General features: G+C 38.4%; 1 protein-coding gene across 8 annotated transcripts; it reads left to right on the top strand.

Moving 5' to 3' along the window:
- The first annotated feature begins 1,176 nt into the window (after nucleotides 1–1,176).
- Nucleotides 1,177–20,400, top strand: gigyf2 (GRB10 interacting GYF protein 2). 8 transcript variants are annotated; one of them, XM_028020756.1, is made up of 30 exons: nucleotides 1,177–1,264; nucleotides 3,002–3,053; nucleotides 3,225–3,381; nucleotides 3,519–3,614; nucleotides 4,377–4,485; nucleotides 5,368–5,473; nucleotides 5,606–5,646; nucleotides 5,742–5,774; nucleotides 5,896–6,075; nucleotides 6,864–7,075; nucleotides 7,205–7,352; nucleotides 7,822–8,073; nucleotides 8,160–8,332; nucleotides 8,447–8,603; nucleotides 8,703–8,869; nucleotides 9,819–9,913; nucleotides 10,305–10,433; nucleotides 11,011–11,141; nucleotides 11,229–11,329; nucleotides 13,085–13,225; nucleotides 13,310–13,468; nucleotides 13,526–13,789; nucleotides 13,874–13,993; nucleotides 15,543–15,776; nucleotides 17,454–17,650; nucleotides 17,801–17,952; nucleotides 18,061–18,257; nucleotides 19,161–19,164; nucleotides 19,281–19,424; nucleotides 19,528–20,400. In XM_028020756.1, the coding sequence occupies exons 2-30, from the start codon at nucleotides 3,016–3,018 to the stop codon at nucleotides 19,593–19,595; spliced, it is 4,005 nt and encodes a 1,334-aa protein (XP_027876557.1). In that variant the 5' UTR covers nucleotides 1,177–1,264; nucleotides 3,002–3,015; the 3' UTR covers nucleotides 19,596–20,400. The 8 variants fall into 8 exon arrangements, with proteins under 8 accessions (XP_027876557.1, XP_027876558.1, XP_027876556.1 ...); XM_028020757.1 differs by having other exon boundaries at nucleotides 5,585–5,646; nucleotides 5,896–6,000; XM_028020755.1 differs by having other exon boundaries at nucleotides 5,585–5,646; nucleotides 13,544–13,789.
- The last annotated feature ends 3,508 nt before the right edge of the window (nucleotides 20,401–23,908 follow it).

The following is a 23,908-nucleotide window of genomic DNA, read 5'->3' as shown; positions in this document are numbered from 1 at the left end:
GTGAAAGGGAAGACGTAGATAATTAAGTTTAATCAAATCTAAGTTAATAGTAAACAAAGAAAACTACAGGTAAGAAACTCGCCTCACAGATAATTAGAAAACTCTTTAAAATAGCTGACACCATTAAACAAAACGTGTTGAATTAGCAAGAAAATCGGAAAATTAGAACTCTCGGCTGTGATCGCTTGTGAAACAGGTGACTTGTTTTGCTTGGAGCTTCACTTTATACTATCAGAAAACAGAAAGCAAATTCACGTACCAAAATACGTGCTGCTTTTACTCCATAAAGTAACCCTGTAATGAGATCCAACTGTCCAGCTGCTGCCGCCTCACCCGGGCCTGCTAACACCTGTCTAACACAATTTGCATTAACAGCAGTGGCTCTGCTGTGCTGGTATAACCTGTAAGGTGAGTTACACGTCCAGAGAGCCCTACTTCACAAGCTATCACATGGGTTGTAAACTAATAATAAACTATAAGAAAGTGAAACTACCAGGAAATAATCAGCTTTAGTTTTTATTATAGAAGCACTAATAACATTACTCGGTGTACTCAAAGATTGCTTATGCATTTCTGCTTCTGATCAGACATTACTCTGTTGTATTTCTTATTTTGAATAGCAATTTTATACGTTTAATTTAGAAAACCATGTTTGTACTTTGTATTTCTTGTGCTTAAACTTTCATCGAACATAACATTTTTTTCCACATTGTGGGGAATTTATTGTTAATATTTTTTTATGCATTTTTGTTGGGCTTGTACGTATTTTTAGAAGTTAAAAAAATCAATCAAAAAAGATAAATAGATAAACTGATCTATTATGGGAGAGGAAAAACTGGGGAAACACAATTGTGGTGAGTTAACACTAAAAAACAAACACACAAACAGAACTTAGCAACACACTAAAATACTATGAATCAAACCAAAAATAGAAATATGAAGATGAACATGTTTTAGATTAAATGTAAAATACTTGTATACAGAACAATAAAATTGGTAGGAATGTAAATCTAACAGCCAGTTAAAAAAAGTTATTATTATTATTATTATTATTATTATTATTATTATTATTATTATTATTATTTCTGAATGTGACATTTAGGGAGTAATCATTACCACTTTGTACTAGTCAGCAAATCTGTCCACTGCATACGGGTTTATGTGTATTGTCATGTGACCCAGACTCAGCCATCTTGTGGAAAACGAAGAGAGAGAGCCACTCAACAACACGCATACAAACCCTGAGCTGTCACAGCCACCAGAGGTAAGACAGCTAAAGTTTCATACACCAGCCAGGAATATTTATACATTTGACTTAAGTCCCATATGAAAGAGGCATGTTCTTACGGCCGAGAGCTGGTTGGGAGTGCTGTTTAAGCCACCATGTTGACTTGGCCTTGCAGCATCGAGATAGAGTATGTTGGCGTTCCGGTTAGGTCGCGCTGGCTCCGGTACAGCTTGACGAAGAAACACCGCCGTGGATCCAGGGTGCTCGGGAGGGCCGCGTGCAGCTATTAGCTAGTCAGTTAGCATGCTAGCCTCTACGGTTAAATATATAAATTAACTTCCAGTTCAGTGGTACTCGTGTGAAATATATTAAACACATAAAAATAATATTGAAATAATTATCAACGTATAAATACTTGTGTATGACAAACGTATACTTTGCCACCCTTGGGCTAAAGAACCTTAAGCTAACGTGCTAACACAACTGGCTCTCGTGTTGGTTGGAAAAAATACTTTCAGGTAACAGCATGTAGCTAAAGAGTACTTTAACTCCAAGTGCGCGGCTGAGTTACAGTTTATATATTATTGTACGCTCAGTTCTTATAACAACGTGATTGACGTCAAATAAAGTTTTCTGTTGAATTGTTGAACCTATAAACTTGACTCGCTTCTTCTGACATCGCAGTGAGAGCTATTTCTGTTTAACCTTTTAAAGCAACTTTCAGTGTTCAAACCGAGCGTTTCCCTTTATGGTCAAATGCAATCTGATGTTAAGCAGCTGGATTGGTCGTAATGGCAGATGTTGAATAACTTTCCCTTAGGGATTGGAGTTTATATCATAACAGGAGTAAAACAATACAAATGTATCATCTTCTTCTCTGAAGAACTTTGAGCTCTTCTCAAAAGTGTATTGCTCCAATTACCGACTAGTCTTTTACCGATTTCAACAGTTTTTGTTTTAAACCGTTTCAGTCATGTCATGCAAAGTCTGCTGAAACAATTGATTTATGTAAACATTGCGAAATGAGAAAAACACATGTGTAACTTCTCATAGATGATTCTAACTCATTTTGAGTTGGTCTATCAATTCTCTTTAAGTGGAGAAATACACTAACTAACTTGTCCAGGATTTCATATGGCAGTAGTAAACATTTGTGCCTGCCATTTGAAGAAGCCTTTCATTGGAGTGCTTTGCTGTCAAGCTGATGTAATATATATAAATATTGCCAGTCCATGATTCTTTTTCACAGAGTGAAACCTAATTTGTTTAAGCTAAGGGCACCTCTGTTATCAACTGCAGGTAGTGGACCTGCATTGCGCTCAGGGAGGCTTCCTAAAATAGCAGATTGAAATCTTAAACTGTTTATGTTCTCTTGGGATGGGCCATATATCTTGAACAGCTAAAATTCACTAAAATCAGTAAGCTGGTATTTAAACTGTTACCCAACGTGTCATAATCTCAATAAAGCTTTATCTGACTTTCATGAGTTCAGGAGGATTGTTTTTGGATGCAATAACTGTTGAGTTTATTTCTAATGAGACAACTATCATTATAAATAAAAGGGTGTAAATGCTCATTCTGATAATTATCAAAATATGGTTAATGGTTATTTAGAATTATTGTAACTGTAACATAAGCAAGATTAAAATCACTGTTATTTCTAAAACTTTATCTTGCACCGTTGTCTACACATGATTACGTTTGATTCCCAATCTTTGTACTTGTTAGAAATAAATGGATGATAATCTCTTCTTTTTCTTTGCATGTTTAAAGAACGTCAAGGAAAAATGGCCGAAACCCAGACACTTAACTTTGGACCTGAATGGTAATTAAACAGGCATGAATGGTTGAACATGATGACAGTCATAATTCTTTTTGTTCTGACATGAGTACTCTTTGACGCTCCTGCAGCTTTCCCATACATGTTCAGTCTTGCCAACTGCTGTCTCTTGTTTTTTTGACCATTTTGCCTAACAACATTTTCTTTCTCTGCAAGGCTCCGTGCCCTGTCTGGAGGTGGGGGCGGCAGTGGCGGTGGAAGCAGCAATGCTGTTACTTCTCCCCCACTCTCACCTGCATTGCCAAAGTATAAACTTGCAGACTATCGTTACGGGAGAGAAGAAATGTTAGCACTTTATGTAAAGGACAACAAGGCGAGTATTTTTGCAGCGTCTCTATCTTTCGCTCAATCAGTGTTGATTTACATAAAAATGTTAAATCCGTGATGAGCTGCATGTTTTCCTTAGTTTAGTATCTTTTAGAAACAAAAATGTCTTTTCCTCTCTTCCAGATCCCTATAGACCTACATGATAAGGAGTTTCTACCCATATTGCAAGAAGAACCTTTGCCGCCTCTGGCACTCGTGTCTTTTACGGAGGAAGAACAGGTAGGAAAGCAATAAGAGGCCTGACAAACAAACACACTCACAAAATTCTGACCAATCACGAAATAGTTTTGCAAGACGGTGGAGGGCGAAAAGTTTGGTTTGTGAGAAGAAGAGGTGGGCGACATGAGGCAAAATTACACAATTTTCATCACGTAACAATTTTCATCATGCAACAATGACAACTGATGTCGGTGCTCTCAGCAATGCTCCAATTCAAGCAATTCAGACTTGACCTACTTTAGGCCAGTTGATAATTGAGATGCTTCAGTCATGTCGACTTCTAATAATAATCAATTATGTTACCTATAATAAACTTTACTTACTCTAGCTGTTTAAGTTTCTTAAAATGCTAAAAGTTACATCTCCTTTTCCCCAAATTTCTGTGTGTGCTGAGTTTTCCCCTGGATAGCTTTTCAGAATAGATGCATGTTTGATTTACCAACTATGTGGATCTGTGTGTGCTTTCCTATTGGCATTGTAAATAGGATGTAATTAGATTTGTAAGTCTCTTCATATTTCACATTCTGAATGCAGATGAGTTTTTTTATTTGTAAAACTACAAATGATACTATTGAGTGCAAAGCTTTTGCATTTTTGTGATATGTGTTGGACATTAATGTCAATTGCAAAAAGATTTTTTCTGTGAGAAAAAAATATTATTTAGGTTCATTCATAAATTAGTCATAAAGGTATTAACAAAGGATCAATCTGAAGAATTCACTGTTTGCTCCCCTCTCCCTCTCCCCCTCTTTATATCTGCAGAGAAATTTTTCTATGTCTGTAAACAGCGCAGCTGTACTCCGGCTGACAGGGCGAGGCAGTGGGCCCATAGCTGGAGTGCCAAGAGGCCGAAGTACATCTAGAGGTAGAGGTAGGAATTGAACAAAGACCATACACTGTGGTGTCAAACCTTTGGGGAATAAGTGACTTCAAGAGCAGACACATATTTCATTTGCTGAGCTGCTGATCTTGTGGGGCTTCAGAGAGAAAACAACTGTAGATGATTAAGATTCCTTTTGGCAGCCCATCATTGTTCCCACACTTTAAGGCATGGGGTGTATCAGTACCTCTCTCTAGTTGTTGTGCTTACCCGGCATACCTAAACCTCAGCTGTTTGAGCTCGTCAGTCCCTTGAAGGACTAAACTTCCTTTTAAACACAGTGATTTTTTTTTACCAGTTACTGGGCTTAAAGCACTTTGCCCCGGTGGTTTTTGATTTGATAGCGAGGCAGCCTGTTGGTCTGTCTCAACCTAACTTCAGTAAATACACTGCTGACAATCAGAATTTAAGCTCTGATTAAATTCTGACCAATTACTAACAGTAAATTGACTTGTAGAAACTAACAAGCAATCCATGTCTTCAGTTTTGCTCAGAAACCAAAAGTGATTTTGAAGATGGAGTTTGTCACAAACAGGAGTGGACTGGCCATCTGGCGTTTTTTTTTTTTGTTAGCCGTCAGGCTGCACTTTGGGACAGTCATGGTCATTCTTACTTGAAGTTTGTTTGTTGTGCAAAACTCACAAGAAAATGTTGGGGGTAGACCAACTTCATTTACTTGATAGGTGCATGTTCCCTCTCTTCATAAAGTTAAAGAGGTCATAAGGATATTTTTATGTGTTTTGGTAACATGAACAACTTAAAGTTGTTGTTAGGCAAAGCATCCGGAACTTCAGCCTCATTTCACATGTACTATGTTCATGTCCCATTTATGATAAAATATTATCTCCTACTTTCTGTACTTTTAACTTTTAGGGCGGGGAAGAGGTGATGGAGGGTTTTACCAAAGAAGTTTTGACGACGTGGAAGGTTTTGGTCGTGGAGGGAGGGAAATTCACCGCTCTCAAAGCTGGGAAGAAAGGTATTGGAACATGACTTTCTGGTGTCAAGTGTTTCTGGCAACATCAAGCATTGTTTTGACCAATACAAATGTGCAGTGAGATTTGTTTTTGACTGGTCTGCTCCTTTTTAGTGATGACTTTTTTTCCACCAGGGGAGATAGAAGATTTGAAAAGCCAGGTCGAAAAGACCCAGGTTGGTGTCACATTTTGTAGCTCAAATAATCAATATGTGTGTATCTTGGCATACAAACTGCTTCACCAACTTGTTTTTGTCTTTGCACATATCAGAAGCTGCTACTGGGCATTTTCAGATCAATCACAGTAAGTGTGCTTCGCAGAAATTAAAGTTATTCGCTGAAAATTTGGGGGTAAATTACGCGTTGCCTATTGTTTAGTGTTTATATTATGATCCCTGTTTAATTTCTGCCTGATCGTTTTACAGCCCGACCAGGCACCTACGAGGACGGAGGGACAGGTCTACCCAGGAAGCACGAGTTTACGCGTTCAGAGAGTGAGAACTGGCGTACTTCTCGTGACGATCAGAACGGTGAGGATGATGAGGGGGGCTGGCACCTGGCAGGTTCTCGTCGGGACAATGAACGCTGGTGCCCCCCGAGCCCAGGTGGGCCCTGTATGAGCCACGTCACCTATACATTTATCTTATATGAATCATCTTTGATAAATGCATTGGTGGATTATGTCCTATTTATTTTATGACCCTGGGCTTATCATTGGGTGAAAGGTACTTACATAAAAACAGAATTTTTGAATATCTTGCTTTATTTTTGAAAGTGTAACTTTCAAATAATATTCCATGACTAACATAAAACAAAAGTAACCAGCAGAGTTACTTTTTACTAAGGATGAGAACTGATAAGGATTTAGCGATGCTATTTCAATTAGCAGTCTCACTTAGCAATCCGATTCCTTATTGATTCTCTATTTGATTCTCTTTAAGTTAGAAAAATAAACTCTTAATTTAAAATATGTGCCATTTTGTATTTGATTTAAAAAGCCTGCCTCAAAAAATAAAAAAATAAGAATGAGCATTTTAACATGAAATGCACCTGGTTGCACATGCAGTTTTTGTGCAGACAAATTTGCACGTTTCCCTTGTCAGGAAGGATTTTTAAGACTTAAAGCATTTCCAACTGTGAAAACCATTCTGAGATGTTAATTGTCATTGTACTTGTCTTTGATGAAGAGATAGCTAAAAGTGTGCAAGAGCGTACCTCTGATCCAGTTCTTGCCATGGAGAAATATCTGTAGTTATCACCAAGTTTTAGTTGCATTTACATTATCACAAAATGTACACAGAATATGGAAGAAATCCAGTTTTATTGTCTTTATTTCAGTTTAAACGTGTGACTGATAGTTTTTTTTTTTTTTTTTATGTTGCATTTTTCCTAGATGGGCCTCGGTCTGCAGGGTGGCGGGAACATCCAGACCAACGTCGGCGCTTCCCATTTGACGCCAGAGAAGAGGAGCGCGGCTACAGGAGACCAAGGTCAGGCAGCGGCAGCCTGGAGGATGAGCGAGACAGCTTACCAGAGTGGTGTCTGGAGGACGCAGATGAAGAAGCTGGAACGTTTGATTCCTCAGGAGCTTTTCTTTCTCTAAAGGTAAGATATGAAAAACAGTTAAATATTTACTTCCTGTCATTTCACATTTGAAAATAAAATGTCATCATTGAGGTTTCTGGGATGATGCTGGTGTCAACTTTGTTTAAATATTCTCTCTTTTGCTATCAGAAAGCGTCAAAGGAACCGATCCCAGAAGAAGCAGAACTTGACTTCAGACCTTTGGAAGAGTGTGACGAGGGTCTGGAGGAGGAAGATATTTTATCCAGGGAGACCAAAGAGACAGACAAAGAAGCCAAAAGAGAACCTGATCGAAAAAGTCAGTAAAATAATCATCACTTTAGATTTAGTTTTGCTTTTACATAAACTGGTGCATCTAAATAGAAATCAGCAAGAAATTAAGTTATTTCAAAATGGAGTCTTTCTTTAAAACAAAATGTATCTTCTGATGCTACATTTTGTTCTTTTAAAAAGCATCTGTCATCTTAAAGGAGGGTCTGAATTGTTGTTTTGATTTGAAAAACTAAACCAGAAGTTTAAAGGGTGAGAGAACAAAAAGCCACTCAGGGTTGTTATAAAGCTTACAGAGCACGTCTGTTACTGGAAGAAAATATCAACCAACTTCTCCACCTTGCCTCTTGTCTGCTCTGATTTCTTTTATCTGTGCGGAACAAGAACCTTTTTTCTGACGCTGTTTGTCTTTTTGGGCCAAAACAAAAGTAAAAATATCTGAAATGGAAAACCGATTAATTAATTTTGTGAATTTGTGCTTCTTTTAATTGTTTCAGACTTGGCCAGAATGTCAGAAGACGGTCCATCTCTTGGTCCAGCCGTGGCTTCAGCAGTCTCAGAGTCGCAGCCCCCTGCTCAGAATTCGTCTCCAAACCATCCCAGCAGAACAGATGAGACTGAACGACCAGCTGAGCGCCACCCGCCCCTGGAGCTCCCACCAGAGCCCTGCAAAGCACCGCTTCGTATTCCCATGTCTAGTAGTATCCTGGAGTCGCACCCCATGACCCACATTTCCACCAACCTGCCCGGTGGGACTTTATTTCCTATTGAAAATAAACTGCTTTCTGCACGCACCCTGCAACTCACAATTTCTGCTTATGTGTGTTTTATACAGAGGTTTCTGCTCCGTCATCCACTATTCATTTACCACAGCAAAAACCCATAGAAATCTCTCTGGCAATAAACAATGCTTTACCCTACACAACAAATATAATAGCACGTATAAGTAGGCCCACCACGGTGACGCATGACACTGATGAAGATGAGGGTCTGAAACACTTTGAACAAGTAAGTTTCTACAAATTCTGCTGGAAGTTGTCATCAAATACTGTTCTGACTAATGTTACACTACAGATGTGTATATTTTTGGGTGAGTTAAAGTGATATATTATTCTTTTCTAGGAGGCAGAAAAGATGGTAGCATACCTCCAGGACAGCGGGGTGGATGATGACAGACTTGCAGCAAAGACTTCAGAGAAGCCTAAACCTGCAGGCCTGCCACTTACCCACGAAGCTGCTCTCAAGTGGTTTTACAAAGATCCACAGGGGGAGATACAGGGTGAGAAGGCAGGGAGCTCAATGTGCTCTACATTTCAACGTCGCATTGTTTCTCACAACATGTCTCATTTGGACGCCCAACTCACTTTTACATCCTCAGGTCCGTTCAGCAATCACGAGATGTCTGACTGGTTTCAGGCTGGTTACTTCACCATGTCTCTGTTGGTCAAAAGAGGCTGTGATGAAGTGTTCCAACCTTTGGGAGAGATGATGAAGATTTGGGGGAGGGTGCCCTTTACTCCAGGCCCCGCACCGCCGCCACTACAAGTAGGAACCCCTTCAAAATCCAAGTGACTCTCTGATGTTTTACAACGTTTGAGAAGTGATAACTTGAAGCCTGTGTTACAGCACGCAGAAATAAGGGATCAAATCAACTGTTTTTCTTAAACAGTCAAGCTGAGGGGAAATTTTCATTACCAACCTGGGAGCTAAATATAGATTATGTGCTTGATTTCTTGTCAGGCATTATTAGCTGCTTTGTTCACAAATATTTGACCTTTTCATTCTGCCAGCTATTCTTAGCCACGATTGAATTGACTTGGAATGTTTTCTATCGTTTTTTACTAATGCTGATAAATACGAGTGCTCTCTGCAGCTCCTCTGGATTTTATAAATGTTTACAAATGAAGACTGATAGTATCTTGTAAACCAATGTTTTGTGCATGACTGTCAGAGGCTGTTATGCTTCTTAGAACTCCAGAATGAACAATGGGTAGTTTCAACATAGAGCTTGTTGGGGAACAAGAGTTTCCAGGAACTTGATTATGCAGCTCTGTGGTGAGTTTAATGTTAAACCGGTTTGATTTGCTTGAAGGCTTTTCAGGTTTCGTTTTCTTTAGTACCACGCAATGACCTGTAGATGGCATTAGAGTACACCCAATTTCCCATTATATTTTTATGAAGCAAAATTGTTTTGAATTTACTGTTGTCCCATCATGTTTTTAAAGGTATTTGGTTACATTTTCTTAGCTTGAGAGTTTGAAATATTTCCTAAAAGTGTAATATTGATGTGAAATTAAAACGTAGTTTGTAGTATGTAGTTTGTAGTAGTTTAACCTTCAAATAAAGCCTCTGCTTTGATCTCAATCAGAGCATGCAACATTTTAGGCTTTCTAAGGAACATGTTAGGACTTTAAATAACAGTCATTTATTTGATTGATTTATTTTTTTAACACTGCTGTGATCTGTTCTTATTTGACCCTTCTCTTTGTTGCAGGCTGATGGTGACCAGGAGAGGTTAAAGAGACAGCAGGAGCTCACTGCTCTCAACCTTTACCAGCTGCAGCAGCTGCAATATCAATACCTCCTCAGGTATGTTTAGACTCTCTCTGCAAGCAAGCAAATTTGCTGTGTTATCTTTCTCTACACGAACATCTGCATTTCATTTTAAACCATACAAACTATAGACCAATGTGTGAAACAGACAGGGTTCCCAGTTATTGAGTGGGTTAAGTTAATAGCATAACAATGAACATAGAACTTGCTGGGCCTTGTCTGGCTTTAATTGTAGGTACATGCTGCCTTTTCTTGTCGTGTCCCTCCTGCTTCCAAAATCTCAACTACACAAGTCAATTGAAGCTTGTCTCTGGATTAGAACTTATTCAACATAATGTAATTGAATCTTTTACCATCACATGTTAAGTTATTCAGTTCCTGACTTTGTTTCCTCTTTCTTTTTGTCTCTTGTTTTGTTCCTGAACAGGCAACAGTATGCCCAGGCGTTGGCCCAGCAGAAAACTTTAGTTCTCAACTCAGCTCCTCTCCAACAGCAGCAGCAGCACCAACAGCAGATCAACATGCTTCTGCAGCAATACCAGGCTCTAAAGATAAGGTTGGAAGCAATTAGTTAAAAAAACATTTTGGGTACACTTTGAAGGGGTGTAAAAAGTTGCATTAAAAGTGTCATTATTTACCAATGACACTTCATGACAACAGAAGATTCCATCATGTTTATGACAGTGTTATGTCAGTCTTATGCAGAACCCTTCAAATAAAGTGCTACCAACATTTTCCTTGCTCTAAGTCCATATTTAGCTTATGTTCTTCTGCTTGATCTGGAAAACATAACATTGCGATGCTGTTAAATATTGTGATGATAGTATAGATTATGTTCAACCTACATTTTCCTTCTCGCTCACTTTCTTTTTAATCATCACAACACCTTCACCGTTCTCCTGCGCTTTCTGATCTCACTTAATAAGAGAACTGTTAATATATGTGCTCAAATGCAAAGTTTTAACACACGACCCCTAAAATATTGTAGCCTACTAAGTATTGCAACCAATCAGCCGTCTGTAATTGCAATAATTCACACGTTGACATTAAGATAACATTTGGGATTTACATGTCTGGCACAATTTTCAATAGTGGTGTATTAATTTCCGCTGTTGTTGCCTGTGTTTTTGTAGTGCTTCTGACAGTCTTCTACCTCCTGTTACCCGATCCCTGTCAGTCCCTGACTCGGGTTCGGTGTGGGAAATGCAGAATCCTTCTTCTCAGGCCTCCTGCACACCAAACCTTCAACAGGCTGCTACAAGCAGTGAGTTTCTGTTTTTGGTGTTTGGCTGCATTTGCTGTTGCAGAAACAAATCAGTTACATAGATAATTTCTTATTACTTGCACACAGCCTGGGAAGGCAGCAGTGTATGGGATTTGCCTATAGACTCAGTGGCACAAGCACCAACTATTGAGCAGATGCAGCAGTTTGAGAAGGCAAGGTCTGCAAAGGTAAGCATCACCTCATCAGACTTTAGTTGTTCTTTCTGGCATTTAAAGATTCCTCAGTGTTAAATTTAGGCCAACATGGTTTTTCCCAAGATGTGCTATTTTGGAATATGAAATAACGCTAATGTACATTTCACAGCTTCTTTACTCAATATATTCCAGATAATGTTTTCCTGCACAAAGGTGTAGATAATTCTGCTGACTCTAAATAAGAATTGCTAGCTGATGTTAATAGATCACACATTTCAAATGCTGCGCTTCAACTGTGTCAGTGGCCCTGATTTATCAAAACATGCTGCATTATTATTTTCTCTGTTATATCGTTTGTAATCTGAGTGTGTGTTGCATCAAGAGGTCTCAGATTGTGAACACAGGTTTATGTTGAAGTGAACCTTTGGAGGTACAGACAGAATGGAGTCGTTTCAGAGTATTTGTTCACTTTTAAGCAAAATGATGTTAAGCAGCGAAATATTTTTTATTCAGTGAGTTACATTATTACAGAGCTAGCTTAAATGTGTCTTAAGGAAAGCAAAGTTCTGCTATTACAGAATCTCAAATTTAACGGGAGACTTGGACAGAAAGTAATGCTGTTGTCTGCCTACCTACTTATCGGAGATGACAGGATCCTTAAAAGCAAAACTTCTTTTAGTTTCTGAAGCAACAAATGTCTGTACAGGAGTGATTCGGCTCAAGATTTCTCACAAAAATTGCTGCTGTTTTTAAAATGATACAGTAGAAATCTGGACAGGAGCAAGGTTTCAGTGTGTATGCATGCACACAGGAACAAGGGATTATTTGAGCAAGCTGATTTTTAAAAAATATATATTGTGCTAATAATGGGTGATTGTTAAAGGTATTTCTCCTTACAGCTAGTCATTTTGAAGTAGTTATTTAGAAAGGGACAATGTATAGATCAAACTTAAATGTCACCACAAGCCAAAATCTAGAAGCACTTTTAAAGAAGGAAGCTCATTGCTCCAAAACCATAACAATGCAACTGCTCTCCATGCCGGGGTTTTCCGTGCCTTTTCGGTTCCTTTCATTGTATCATTGGTGCCCAATGAATTCACATATGGACCAATGGAGATGGGTCTGCCTTGGATCACCTACACCAAGTCTGTTTATCAGTCCTTCCAGGATATTGCAATGTTTTTTTATTTATTTCTGCAGCCTGAAATGACTGATTTCGCAGCACCTGTTTTTCAAAACATTGCATCAAATTTCTTTTGAAGCTTTATTTTTGCCATAAATGGTTTTACAAAAACGTTGAATTGCTGCACATAACCTTCCCAAAAAAGACAAAAAGTGCAAAACATTAACTATCTTAAGTGTAAAACAAGACTTCAGTATCGGTCATTCAAGTTAACACAGACTGTATACACAATATAAACAAAACCTACAGAACATCTTTAGAATGTTAGGCAAAAAAGGCAAATATTACCATTTGGCTTCACACATTTAACTTTCTGTTATGAAATGGGAGGTAACGAATTAGTGGAATTGCAGTGATTTATCAGAAAATAAGGAAATGCAGAAAACGTTGGTCAGATTTGTGATGACAAGGGAAAATTGAAAGTGCACAAAATATGTGAAAAAATGTTTAGTGAATTTACTTTAATAGTTGCGATTGCACCTTCCTATTGGGACTGGTTTATGGCCAACAGAGAAGATGTTGGATCATCACCTTCGATATGATCTACTCAAATTTTTTAATGAGCTTTGATCATACCGATGTTTAACTTATGCTTAAATATGTAGTTGGAGCTGGAGAGACGGGAGGCAGAGTTAAGAGCAAAACGGGAGGAAGAAGAAAGGAAACGTTTGGAAGAGGCTCTCAGGGCTCGACAGGAGGAGGAAAGGAAACGGCTGGAAGAAGAGGAATTGGCTAGGCAAAAACAGGTGGCGCAATTTAACTGTATTCAAATTGAGTAAAGTCTAGGAGTGACCTTTTTTAACGGCGCCGACTTAATATTGGATCTTTAGGAAGAGGCTCTGAGGCTACGAAGAGAACAAGAGGAGGCGCAACGCAGGCAAAAAGAAGAGGAGGAGAGGAAGGCGCAGGAGGAAGCTCTCCGAAGATTGGAGGAAAGACGGCGGGAAGAAGAGGAGAAAAAGAAACGGGAAGAGTTCCTTCGGAAACAGGTAAATAAATAAATTCTCAAAGCAGTGATTTTCATAAAAATAATTCAATAAATGCAGTTCTCTCTTCTGCATCAGGAAGAGGAGCATAGAAAGCAAGAAGAACTGGAGGCATTGAGAAGGCGCGAGGAGGAGAAGAGGCGAGTGGAGGAGGAGGCCGCTGCTACTGCTGCAGTTCTTGCACAGCAACAAGAGGAGCAAAAAAGAAGAGAGCAGGAGGCCCAAAGACAGCAGGAGCTGCAAAGACAGAGGCAGCAGCAACAAGAGGCCCTCAGAAGGCTGCAGCAGCAGCAGCAACAACAGCAGCAGCTCGCACAAATGAAGGTAAGGACTCACTGCCAACATTAGGTGTTAAAAACTGAACAAAATGGACCTAAATGTTGAGAAACATTTTGTCCTGGTTTGCAGCTCCCATCATCTTCTAAGTGGGGTCAGCAGTCAGCCAACCACAACCACACACAAAATGCCTTGTCACTGGCCGAGATCCAGAAACTAGAAGAGGAGCGAGAACGACAGGCATGTGAGGAGGTAAGACCCACGATGATGTTACACTCTACCTCCTTTTTTTGTAATTCTCTACATTTTTAACTTGAAATAAATATGTTACCTTTAGCTTACACTCTCCAAAACAAACTGTTGTGTTTTTGCTATGTTTCTCCCAGTCAGAGATTACTGATTGGCACCTCAGTGCAATACAGGTAAAGAAAGGTGGAAGCACATTGGATCAAAATATGAGTAATATATTTATGAGGAATGCAGCGCTATTGAGATTTGGGTTAATATTCATGTTGCTGTTATGGCTAGTAATATAATTTTTTGAGAACATGATAAATGACCACCCAGCTGATATTGCTTATCTGCTTTAGTTAAACTCCCCACATGTCTCTGCTGCATCACTATTGCTGTCTTATGACCAAGCAAATAACTCCTTGCTTCCTCAAATGGCAACAAGATGGAAATGAAACATTGGTTGTTAATTTTAGTCAAGTAATGTTTATGGGACCGATATGTTAGAAAATGTTGGGCCCTGATATACATTTTAAAATAGTTTTTTACTGAAGCCATGTCAAATCACTTAAAACGAGATGTGTCTGATCTCAGCAGAGACTGTACTTCAACAATGCAAGGAAACTATTGATACTGGTGAACGTCGCAATACTGATGTACAGATTTAGAAAAGTCAGAAATTAACTAGAAATCTCTCGGAGCGATGCATCACTCTTGAAATTATGACATTGGAGTATGGTTAAACGTTTTGTCTTGGGTGCACCGACTGCAGTTTTCTGACCGATCTCTGTTTATTGATCTGTAAAAAGCCCGACCTGCCGATTCAAATTTTTGTCTGAAATGTTGCGAAAATTTAGCAAGAGTTGGTAACAGTGGGGTGACTATTATTAACTGAAAACGCGCAAACACAACGCGGTGGGCTGGTCAGTTAGTTAAACCTCTTTCATGGGAGAGCAGAAGAGGACAATGGATGATTTTTAGATCTTACTGAGGTAGATGAGATCGGTGGAAATGATCCATTTCACATTTAAGTATCGATCGATCTCCCAAAATTAAAGAAGTCGTCGGGCTGATAAATTGGTGTACCTCTAGTTTTGTTGCAAATACTCAACAGGGTCACAAGAAACCTGTTGAGAAAAAAAAACAAACACAAAAGAAGAACACACAGGAAGAAGTCTGCATGTTTCTTAAAGACAATAATTTTTATGCAGGACAATGCTCCATCACAAAGTACTCATTTGAGGAAAAGATGAAAAACTTAAGACATTACCCCCGTCCTCACCTGAACTTGTTCTCAATTTTTAAACAGGAAGAAAAACAGATCATCTTTCTGACCATAATCTGAGAGGCTGTGGTCGCTGCTGCACAAAAAGTTGATCACTAGGTTTACTTGAATCAGAAATAACCCTACATGTTTTAGTTTAGTTTAAGCTAAAACACCCAGACAACTCGCTATGATCATCTCAGACTGTGGAAGCAGAGCGACATCTCTATTTCTCGGCTAATAAATTAACTTCATGTGTGACCTATCCTTGCTAAAAACACTTTTGTGGTCCTCTCAACCTTACAGCAGCGACGTCAGCAGCAAGAGCTCCTAAAGCAGCAGCAACAGCAGGCGCTACAACAAGCCCAGCAGTCGCATGCCAAGCTCTCTGGTTGGGGTAATGTAGCCAAGCAACCTGTTATCACCAAGTCTTTGCTGGAGATTCAGAGGGAGGAGGCCCAGCAGATGAAGCAGCGGAAGGAGCAGCCACCCCAACAACATCCCACCGTCACCCAGCAGACCCGAACTCAAAACAGAACCGTATGTAACACAGTCGATTACACCAAGCTTTAGTTAGTGACTTCATCAGTGCCTTTTTCACTAAATTGATCTCTCAATGTATGTTTCAACAGACTGATATTTCTGTTAAAGAAAAGGTCTGATCATAAATCAATTTTGTTTAGGTAATATTAGGGCTGTCATAATCATAACATTTTTACTCGTTAATATTGCATAACACAGATAAATTAAACTATTATTTTAACCTAACAACCTCTCTCCCACGGAGGAGCGCTTTTTGGACTCGACAAACAACAGCGAAAGAGAAATTTTCCACAACAGCAGACGGCAACAAAAGTTTAAAAATGTTCAATTTTCTCGTGTTGCGTCATTTTTCAATGTCTGCACATCTACATGTACAAGCTCGAAATTTCACATGCACGATTTACGCCGGTCGCTCGGCTGGATGAGGATAAGCGACCGTTGCCTTGTCGTACGAGTTCCACTAGAAATGAATGGAGAGGAAGACTTCTAAATGAATATTTAAAATAAAAGGACTTCATTTAAACCTACTTGAATATAAAAAACCTGGAAAAATGAGAATCTTCAGACATGTTTTGTATTAGACAAAACATTTTTAGAAAATATGCACACAGTGAGTGGAGATTTTTGGTATGGGCTGGATGGGTAGTTACGCAGGGTGGCATCAGAAAGGGGCAAAGAACCCAAAAACTAGAAAATTAAAATTATCTCAGTTGTACCCAGAACAAGTTTGGTACTTTTTGTATTCATGTTTAGTGAAGTAAGTTTTCATACCTGCTGTTTAGTAGTAGGAGTCTACATTACCTGCTTTCTGCAGCCAAAAAAGACAAACATGTAGTTTCTTGCATTTTAATTGGTTAGAATGCGACAGGAGGGGCTTGCACAACTGCGTGTGTATTTATATTTCAAGCTTACAAAGTTAGTCATAGTGATTAATCACAGTGCCAAAGTGTGATTAATCTGACTAAATTTTTTAATTGATCGATAGCAGTAGTTAATATTATTTCATACCATTTGTCATGACTTCACTTGTTGTTCAAGTTTTGAAGTAGCAGTTGATGCAAAATGGATTTCCCTAAAATTTCCTCCAGCAGATTAAAATAGTCAGTGAAGTTTGCTGCCTGGTGCATGTTGCCATGTTTGTAACAGTTTGTGGTGTTTGTCAAACAGAAAAAGCATGAAGGTTGTTTAAATATGAACATGGAGGTAATTATTTTTGCAAAATGATGCACGGAAATCCAAAGCTGTCCCATGACTTCACACCTCTAAAGTCAAAGATTGTTATAGTTAGAATTGTGTTAGAGCCACTTCACGCATAGATTTGTCTTCTGCTGCCAGTTGTTGAAGTCAGGTTTTACGCTGAGAATTCTCAGGATTTTTAGTACAGCAAAATAGATTATTATATGGCACTTACAGTATAGGAGCCAACTTATTCAGACCTTTCTTTAACATGTAAAGAAAAATATAAAAATATTTTTTATTGCTGGTGACTTTGCATGTTTCTAAAAAGAGTGAATCCAATTTCTCAGTCCCACTGCTGAAAAGACAAATTTCATGTTCTGCCAATCATCATCTCCTGCTTTTAGCCTCAGACAACTTTGTGAAAATATGACATAAAATGTGAGATTCATGTTGAAAATCATTGTTGACCTTAAAGCACCGTGTGTTTCCTCACAGACATCGCTGAGTAACTCAGTTTGGGGGTCTGTTAATACCAGCACCAACTGGGGCTCTGACTCCAGCAGTATCTGGGGCGACACCCATAACTCAAACATGGGCTTCTGGGATGAGGCCATAAAGGAGGCCGTCCAGCAGCCTCCCCAGACCAAAAAAGGCAACACCCAGAAGAACAACAAAGGCAACGCCAACCTCAGGTATTTGTTTAGAATGCCAAATTAAAACATTGTCTTAGTCAGAGCTTGTGGTGGAGAAACATGACTGATTATTTGAAAGATATGAGTAATACACTCATAATGACGATTAATATAACAGTAGCCCGATGTTCTTTTGTCCTCTCCATTAAGTAACTCTTTGAGTGGGCGAGCCAGTAAGAAGGTTGACGAGGAGGAGAAGCTGCTAAAGTTGTTCCAGGGTGTCAGTAAGAGCCAGCAGGACACATTTATGCAGTGGTGTGAGCAAACCCTGCACTCGCTCAACACAGCCAACAATCTGGATGGTAAACCCTAATTTATTTCTTTCAGGAAATGGCTCCAACCACATGTGATGATCCACCTCTCCTGGTGGCCTGAGTGACGAATAATTGTGCAATTTGTCTTCCTGCCAGTTCCAACGTTTGCATCCTTCCTGAAGGAATTGGATTCTCCTTATGAGGTGCATGACTACGTCAGGGCCTATTTGGGGGACACTCCTGAGTCCAAGGACTTTGCCAAGCAGTTCCTGGAACGTCGTGCCAAACAGAACGCTAATCAACAAAAACAGTTGCTGCCGAAGCAACAGCAAGCCAAGCAGCAGCAGCAGCAGGTAGAAAAGCCTAAACATTTCTTTACTTAATGATCCAATAACCCAAAAATTTAATTTTTGTCCTTTGGCTTTGAGTTCCAGATAAATTGTCTTATAATCAGGTCAAAATCTGACGTAATCAGATGTCTTTTGTCTGAGAATAGTTACTCATTCAGGATGACACATTCCAAAGGACTAAAGCGACCGTGTTCAGCTAAAATAACCGTTGCATGCTAAAAAAATTTTTTTTTTTGCAATGTCTCATTATAAAAGAGCTAAATAAGCAATTCAGATTAATAGATTATTGTTTTTCAGTCCTGAACAGTTTTATTGTTCTTATCGTTTGAAAATCTGGCTCCTACTAGGTGTATTTGTTTTATTTTTTTATTATTATTTTGGAAAAAAACAACAAACTAATTAGCAAGAGGGAGAATTAATAGGAGAAATTTAAAGAACTGTCATGTATCTTGATCTATTTTTCTCACCTAACAATGAACTTTACGCATATTTCTTCCAGTCTGGTTGAGTTGCAGCAGAACTGGAAAATGTTTTTTTATCTTAAGGAGTCTCAATCTGAAATTTTTCAGACCCACATAGCTGATATTGTGTACATAGTGTTTCTCGCATGTTGGAACGTCCAAATGACAGGAAACTGAAATATTAACTAAACCCAACATTTTAATATAAGCTTTGTTATGGAAAAAATGAATTTATCCAAACAAGATGGATAAATTGACGAGGAGAAGAATACAATACAGTCGTCCAGGTCAAAGTAAAAAGCTAATCAGGAAGAGTCGGCACATGAGTTCCATACTCAAGGACAGAAGATTAAAATCACATCTCTGGGAAATCACCTTTAGTGTACAGACTTAAACAAGGTTATACTATGAAAGTTGACAAGAGATTGTTTAGTCAGAGGTGGAGCAGCCTTTCATGCAGACATCTGGTTGAATTAAGCAAAGGCAGGAGGTTCAATTTGTAATTTTAAGGCACCTGCAGGGAAATGATTGGGATCTCATTAGTCTGATGATCTGTTTCTGCTCAAGGACTCTGTGTGGGGTGAAATGGGATCTTCAGCCATCTACCAATCCAACCATACAAGTGGCCAGCAGCAACGATTTGAGACGGTCACCTCAGGGAAGAAGAAAAAGAAGCAGAAAATGGTCCGAGCAGACCCAAGCCTTTTAGGTGAGTTCAAACGTCCAGCTATTAAATTAATGAAACATCCTGGTTTTATTGCTATTGTGTACTAAGTCTTCTATTCTTTTCGTTTTTCTTTTTCAAATGTTAGGTTTTTCTGTGAATGCATCATCTGAGAGGTTGAATATGGGGGAAATCGAAACCTTGGAGGACTTTTAAGGGACTGCAGCCGAGCAAATCCCAGTGACTGTATCCAGTTTGAACAGCAGCTGTTTTACCTAAACCCCAGCCCTCCCGGTTTCCACAAAATGTTTCTTTTGTTGTCGTTTCCCATCAATCATTTTCTCCATTACAGTTTTTTCTCTTTTCCGCTGTCTTGCAAACTGACCTATAGCTGGAGCAAACTGGTGAATGCACCGTCTGCCAGGCCAAATCGGCACTCTTCAGAGATGTTGATCTCTTTTGGCTTCAGTTTGATTTGGAAACACTTCCTACAAAAACTTACTCAAAGAGATGACAAATTTGGCCTCTATAGTATGTGGATTTTGTTTTAGGAGTGGATGTTTGGGTTTCATAACATGTTAAAAGATAAAAAAAAATACTTTTGTTTTATTTATTAAAAGCCCCACTTCACTTCCTCCCCCTATCCACCCTCCTCTCTCCCCTTATTTGTTCGGCTGGTTGTTCATGGATACTAACGGCGAAGTAGAGCCCAAGGATTCATACCCACTTATGTCCTGTTTTAAGGACATGTTCAAAAGTTCCAACTAGTTATCTATTTCTTGTAAAATACTAGGCTGTTAAAAGAATAAACTTTCATTTCTGCATCTGTATTATAATATATGAGAAGGATCTGCTGGAGTCATACTTTTTTATTGCAGTATGGAATAATAAAACAGTCTTATGTTTGGGCTGTTCACATCTGTGTCTGAACGATTCAGTAAAACCACAAATGTGCAAATCCCCACACTACAATACATGACACTTATAAGGAAAATGGGAATAAACTACTGGTAAATAAACACAGATACTGCTACAAGTTATTTCGGTCTTTAAAAAATCTGTCTTAAGTTTAAGTTCTCTTCGGTAGGGGGCCTAATTGCAAACCTCATGAAAGAAAAAATTATACAAATTTTATGAGTATATTAAAAATCAATAATAAACCATTAGTTATTAAAACAAATATAATTAAGCAGGCAAACATCAAATCACGCCTGGAGGAAATTTGAAAGATTGGAGAACGATTATACACAGCTTCTTGCAGTGATTAAAGATTTAACTATCAAATGGCAACTTCCTCTGGAAATGTAAATAATGTCACTTTTTTTTGTGGAAAAGTAAAAGAATTCACCAGAATGAAGGAAGACCTTCACCGTCTGATAGGTTCTGATGCCTGAAAAATTGGCTTGAGATAAGTCGGGACTTCTTACTCGTAGCCTTCAGTCTCATTGAGTCAACGCTTCTAATGAACCGGACCGGGTCCCTTGACCTGCGGTTCTGAATGTCCCGCTTCTCAGCTCAGTGGGCGGAGAATCTGCATGACATTTGTTCCACCCGACCTCAAGGCCGTCTTTCCAGGGACACAAAGAATGTTTTCATCTCAACACAGGTGTTGAAGGTTTCACAGTTTTTCTCCTTGGACTCGCAGGCGATCCAAAAACCATTTTGCTGTAATGTTAAAGAAGATTAGATGAATAAAACCAACACAACACCATGCTGGCTAGTCAGTAACTACAAGTTTTTGCCACATCTGTGTAGAAGACACAAACAGATTTTTCAATATTTTGTATAAGGCTTGTTTTTCTATCCATGGAAACACAGTGTAACAAAACATACGTTACTATTGCTGTCTATTCCTTCAAAGTCTGTGACCTGCACAGAGTCTTGGCAGAAAAAAAGATGTTTTGACATCTATTTATATATTTAGGTTTTGCAAAACATTTTCTACATTTTCATCACACCATTGAGTTGTGGACAATCTTTAAGACTACTGATGTCACTTCAAAGCATTTTTCATCCATCTTAGAACAGTGCTTACATCTGGAAATTAATAATTGAAGTGTCTTCTAAGTTATTTGTGCATTTCTGAAAGCTGCACATCTCTTCTGTGCAGACGTAAGACTGAAGGTTAACATCAACACTGCTGTGTAGTGATACACAGTTAAAGGCATGAAGTTACTTTTCTGATTTTATTTGATTTGAAGGCATATTAATCTTAGAGTATTTAAGCTTCTGATTTTAAAGAAAGTAACTTAAAAATAATTTTTAAAACATTTTTTGTACATTGCATTTAGTAATAAAATTTTGTCGTAATCCTGACCTAAAATAGGAGAGATTTAGGGTTATTTGCCATCAGACTGGGACGACGACTTGTCTTTTTACTCAAAGTATGTAAATATCCAGTTTTAACTATATATGAATGGGGGTTGTGTAAATCTAGTTATGAAGTTGAAAATGTTTTTCCATATTTTGCGTTTTCAACATTAACCGGCTCCTTGCTTCAGATGGCATTTCTCTTCTGACATTTATTTTCACTGACGGTTTGTTTCCACACCCAAGATTAGGTTTTGGTCGTTAAACCACAGTGCGTTGTCACAAACAGCTGATAACGCCTTAGGAAGTAAAACTAGTGTGACCATTGGGTTGCTTATAGCAGAGGAAAGGAAAACCACCGACTAACATGCACTCAGTTGTACCGACATGAAAGCAAATTAATAATCTGCTGACACCTAAAAGCTAATGCAAAATGGAGAAGCGGTTTATTTCTGTAGAAAAAAAGTAGCAAAATCAACTGATTAAAAGTTACGGTAATTATTATGACTGATTACTAATTGCCATGTTTTGACCTGATATATAAAGTTGGTTATAAATGTGTTGTAGTTTTGTAATACATAGTATTACAAAACATTATGTATTATGTAATACTATGTGATTTACTTTTTCTTATTAACTTAGTAACTAAGCCACTATTACATTGTTTTCAAAAACTGAAAGGTAGATATGTAGTCTTTAAAAAATAGTGCTATTCACTGATAAATGCAGAAAAGCGTACTTCACTTGAATTCTGCACAAATCTTTTAAACTACTCAAAACTAAGAAGCTTATCCATCACATACAACGTCTATTCATGGCCAAAGTCAGCAACTATATTTGTAATCTAAATAAATGTCTGAACTTTAACCAGCTTTACTTTAACAAACCTACCAAAAAGGGATCACATGTATTTGGCTGTATCACAAGATCTCACACCACAGCCTCTGCAACATATATGTTCTGTCAACTTTTACACACTCAGATAAGTAAAGTAAGATGATCTAACTAGCACAAAATAAAAACACAACAAGTCGATACTACTAAAATGCCCTCAACTATTTATGTTTGGTAAAGTGTAGTTCAACCATTAATGGCTAATAAAGGTACCACTTTGCTGTAGTGGAGTTTAAGATGATTCAATAACATTTACAAATCTCTTTCTACTTGGCACACATTTGAACTGCTGCTTGAAATTCTTTTTTTTTTATTATTATTATTATTGTGATTTTTCACCTCACACATGGAGAATAGAATTTTTCCTGTTTTATTTGGTCCTACCTACTTCAAGTACATTTTGCTCAGCCACCTCATGTTTACTGTGCTAACCCCAGTGCTGATAACATCTACCGTGTAAGAAAGCTCTGATGCAGAGCTGTGGATGTACCTCACTAAATGTAGTTTTCACACTTGCACTCTTTACTTCTGCTTCCCTTTACTCTGAGACAGGAAAAGATAAGACACAGAAGTTATTTTAGGGAAAGCTAGATAAAGAAATTATCTAGAAGAAGTGATACCGTTAGTCTAATAAAGACAAAAAAAAATCTAAAAGTTTAAGTTTAGATTTAATTTCATTTAATTGATATTTGTTAATTTATTTAACAAATATCCGGGCTAGAATTTTTGTTGTGTTTTTTTTCTAGGAAAAATATCTAAATATGTCTAAATTAGGGGTGTCAAACTACAGTCCTCAAGGGCTGGTGTCCTGCAACTTTTAGATATGCTTCTGCTGCACCACATCTGAACAGAATAATTTCGTCATTAGCAAGGCCCTGGAGAACTGATCTACACAAGGAGGAGGTAATTAAGCCATTTCATTCCAGTGTTTTGAACCTGTGGCACATCTAAAAACTGCAGGACAGCGGCCCTTGAGGACTGGAGTTTGACACCTGTGGCCTAAATAGTCAAATGTGTCTTTCTTGTAAGCACAGCCTCCTATACTTACCTTATTCCAGTTGGCTAATCATCAATGCACAGCTACACATGGGGGAGAGGGCAATGCAGCATTGTCCTACGCTCTATACAGCCTAAGATGGCTTCATTGTTGGCTCTGGCTTTGATTAAAAGGCACACTCACACAAAAATAAATCAAATGTCTCAGGACCACTTTACAGAGTGGAAACAACACTAACTTATACAAGTAGATATTAATATAATAATTACTTTTACAGGGTTTGACATTCAAGGATGAATAACAGAAAATAACAACTGCTATCGACCAA

This window comes from Xiphophorus couchianus, chromosome 6 (genome assembly GCF_001444195.1).
Source record: "Xiphophorus couchianus chromosome 6, X_couchianus-1.0, whole genome shotgun sequence".
Lineage (NCBI taxonomy): Eukaryota > Metazoa > Chordata > Actinopteri > Cyprinodontiformes > Poeciliidae > Xiphophorus > Xiphophorus couchianus.
The sequence above is the reverse complement of the archived record's forward strand: the minus strand, read 5'-3'. Positions and strand labels throughout refer to the sequence as shown.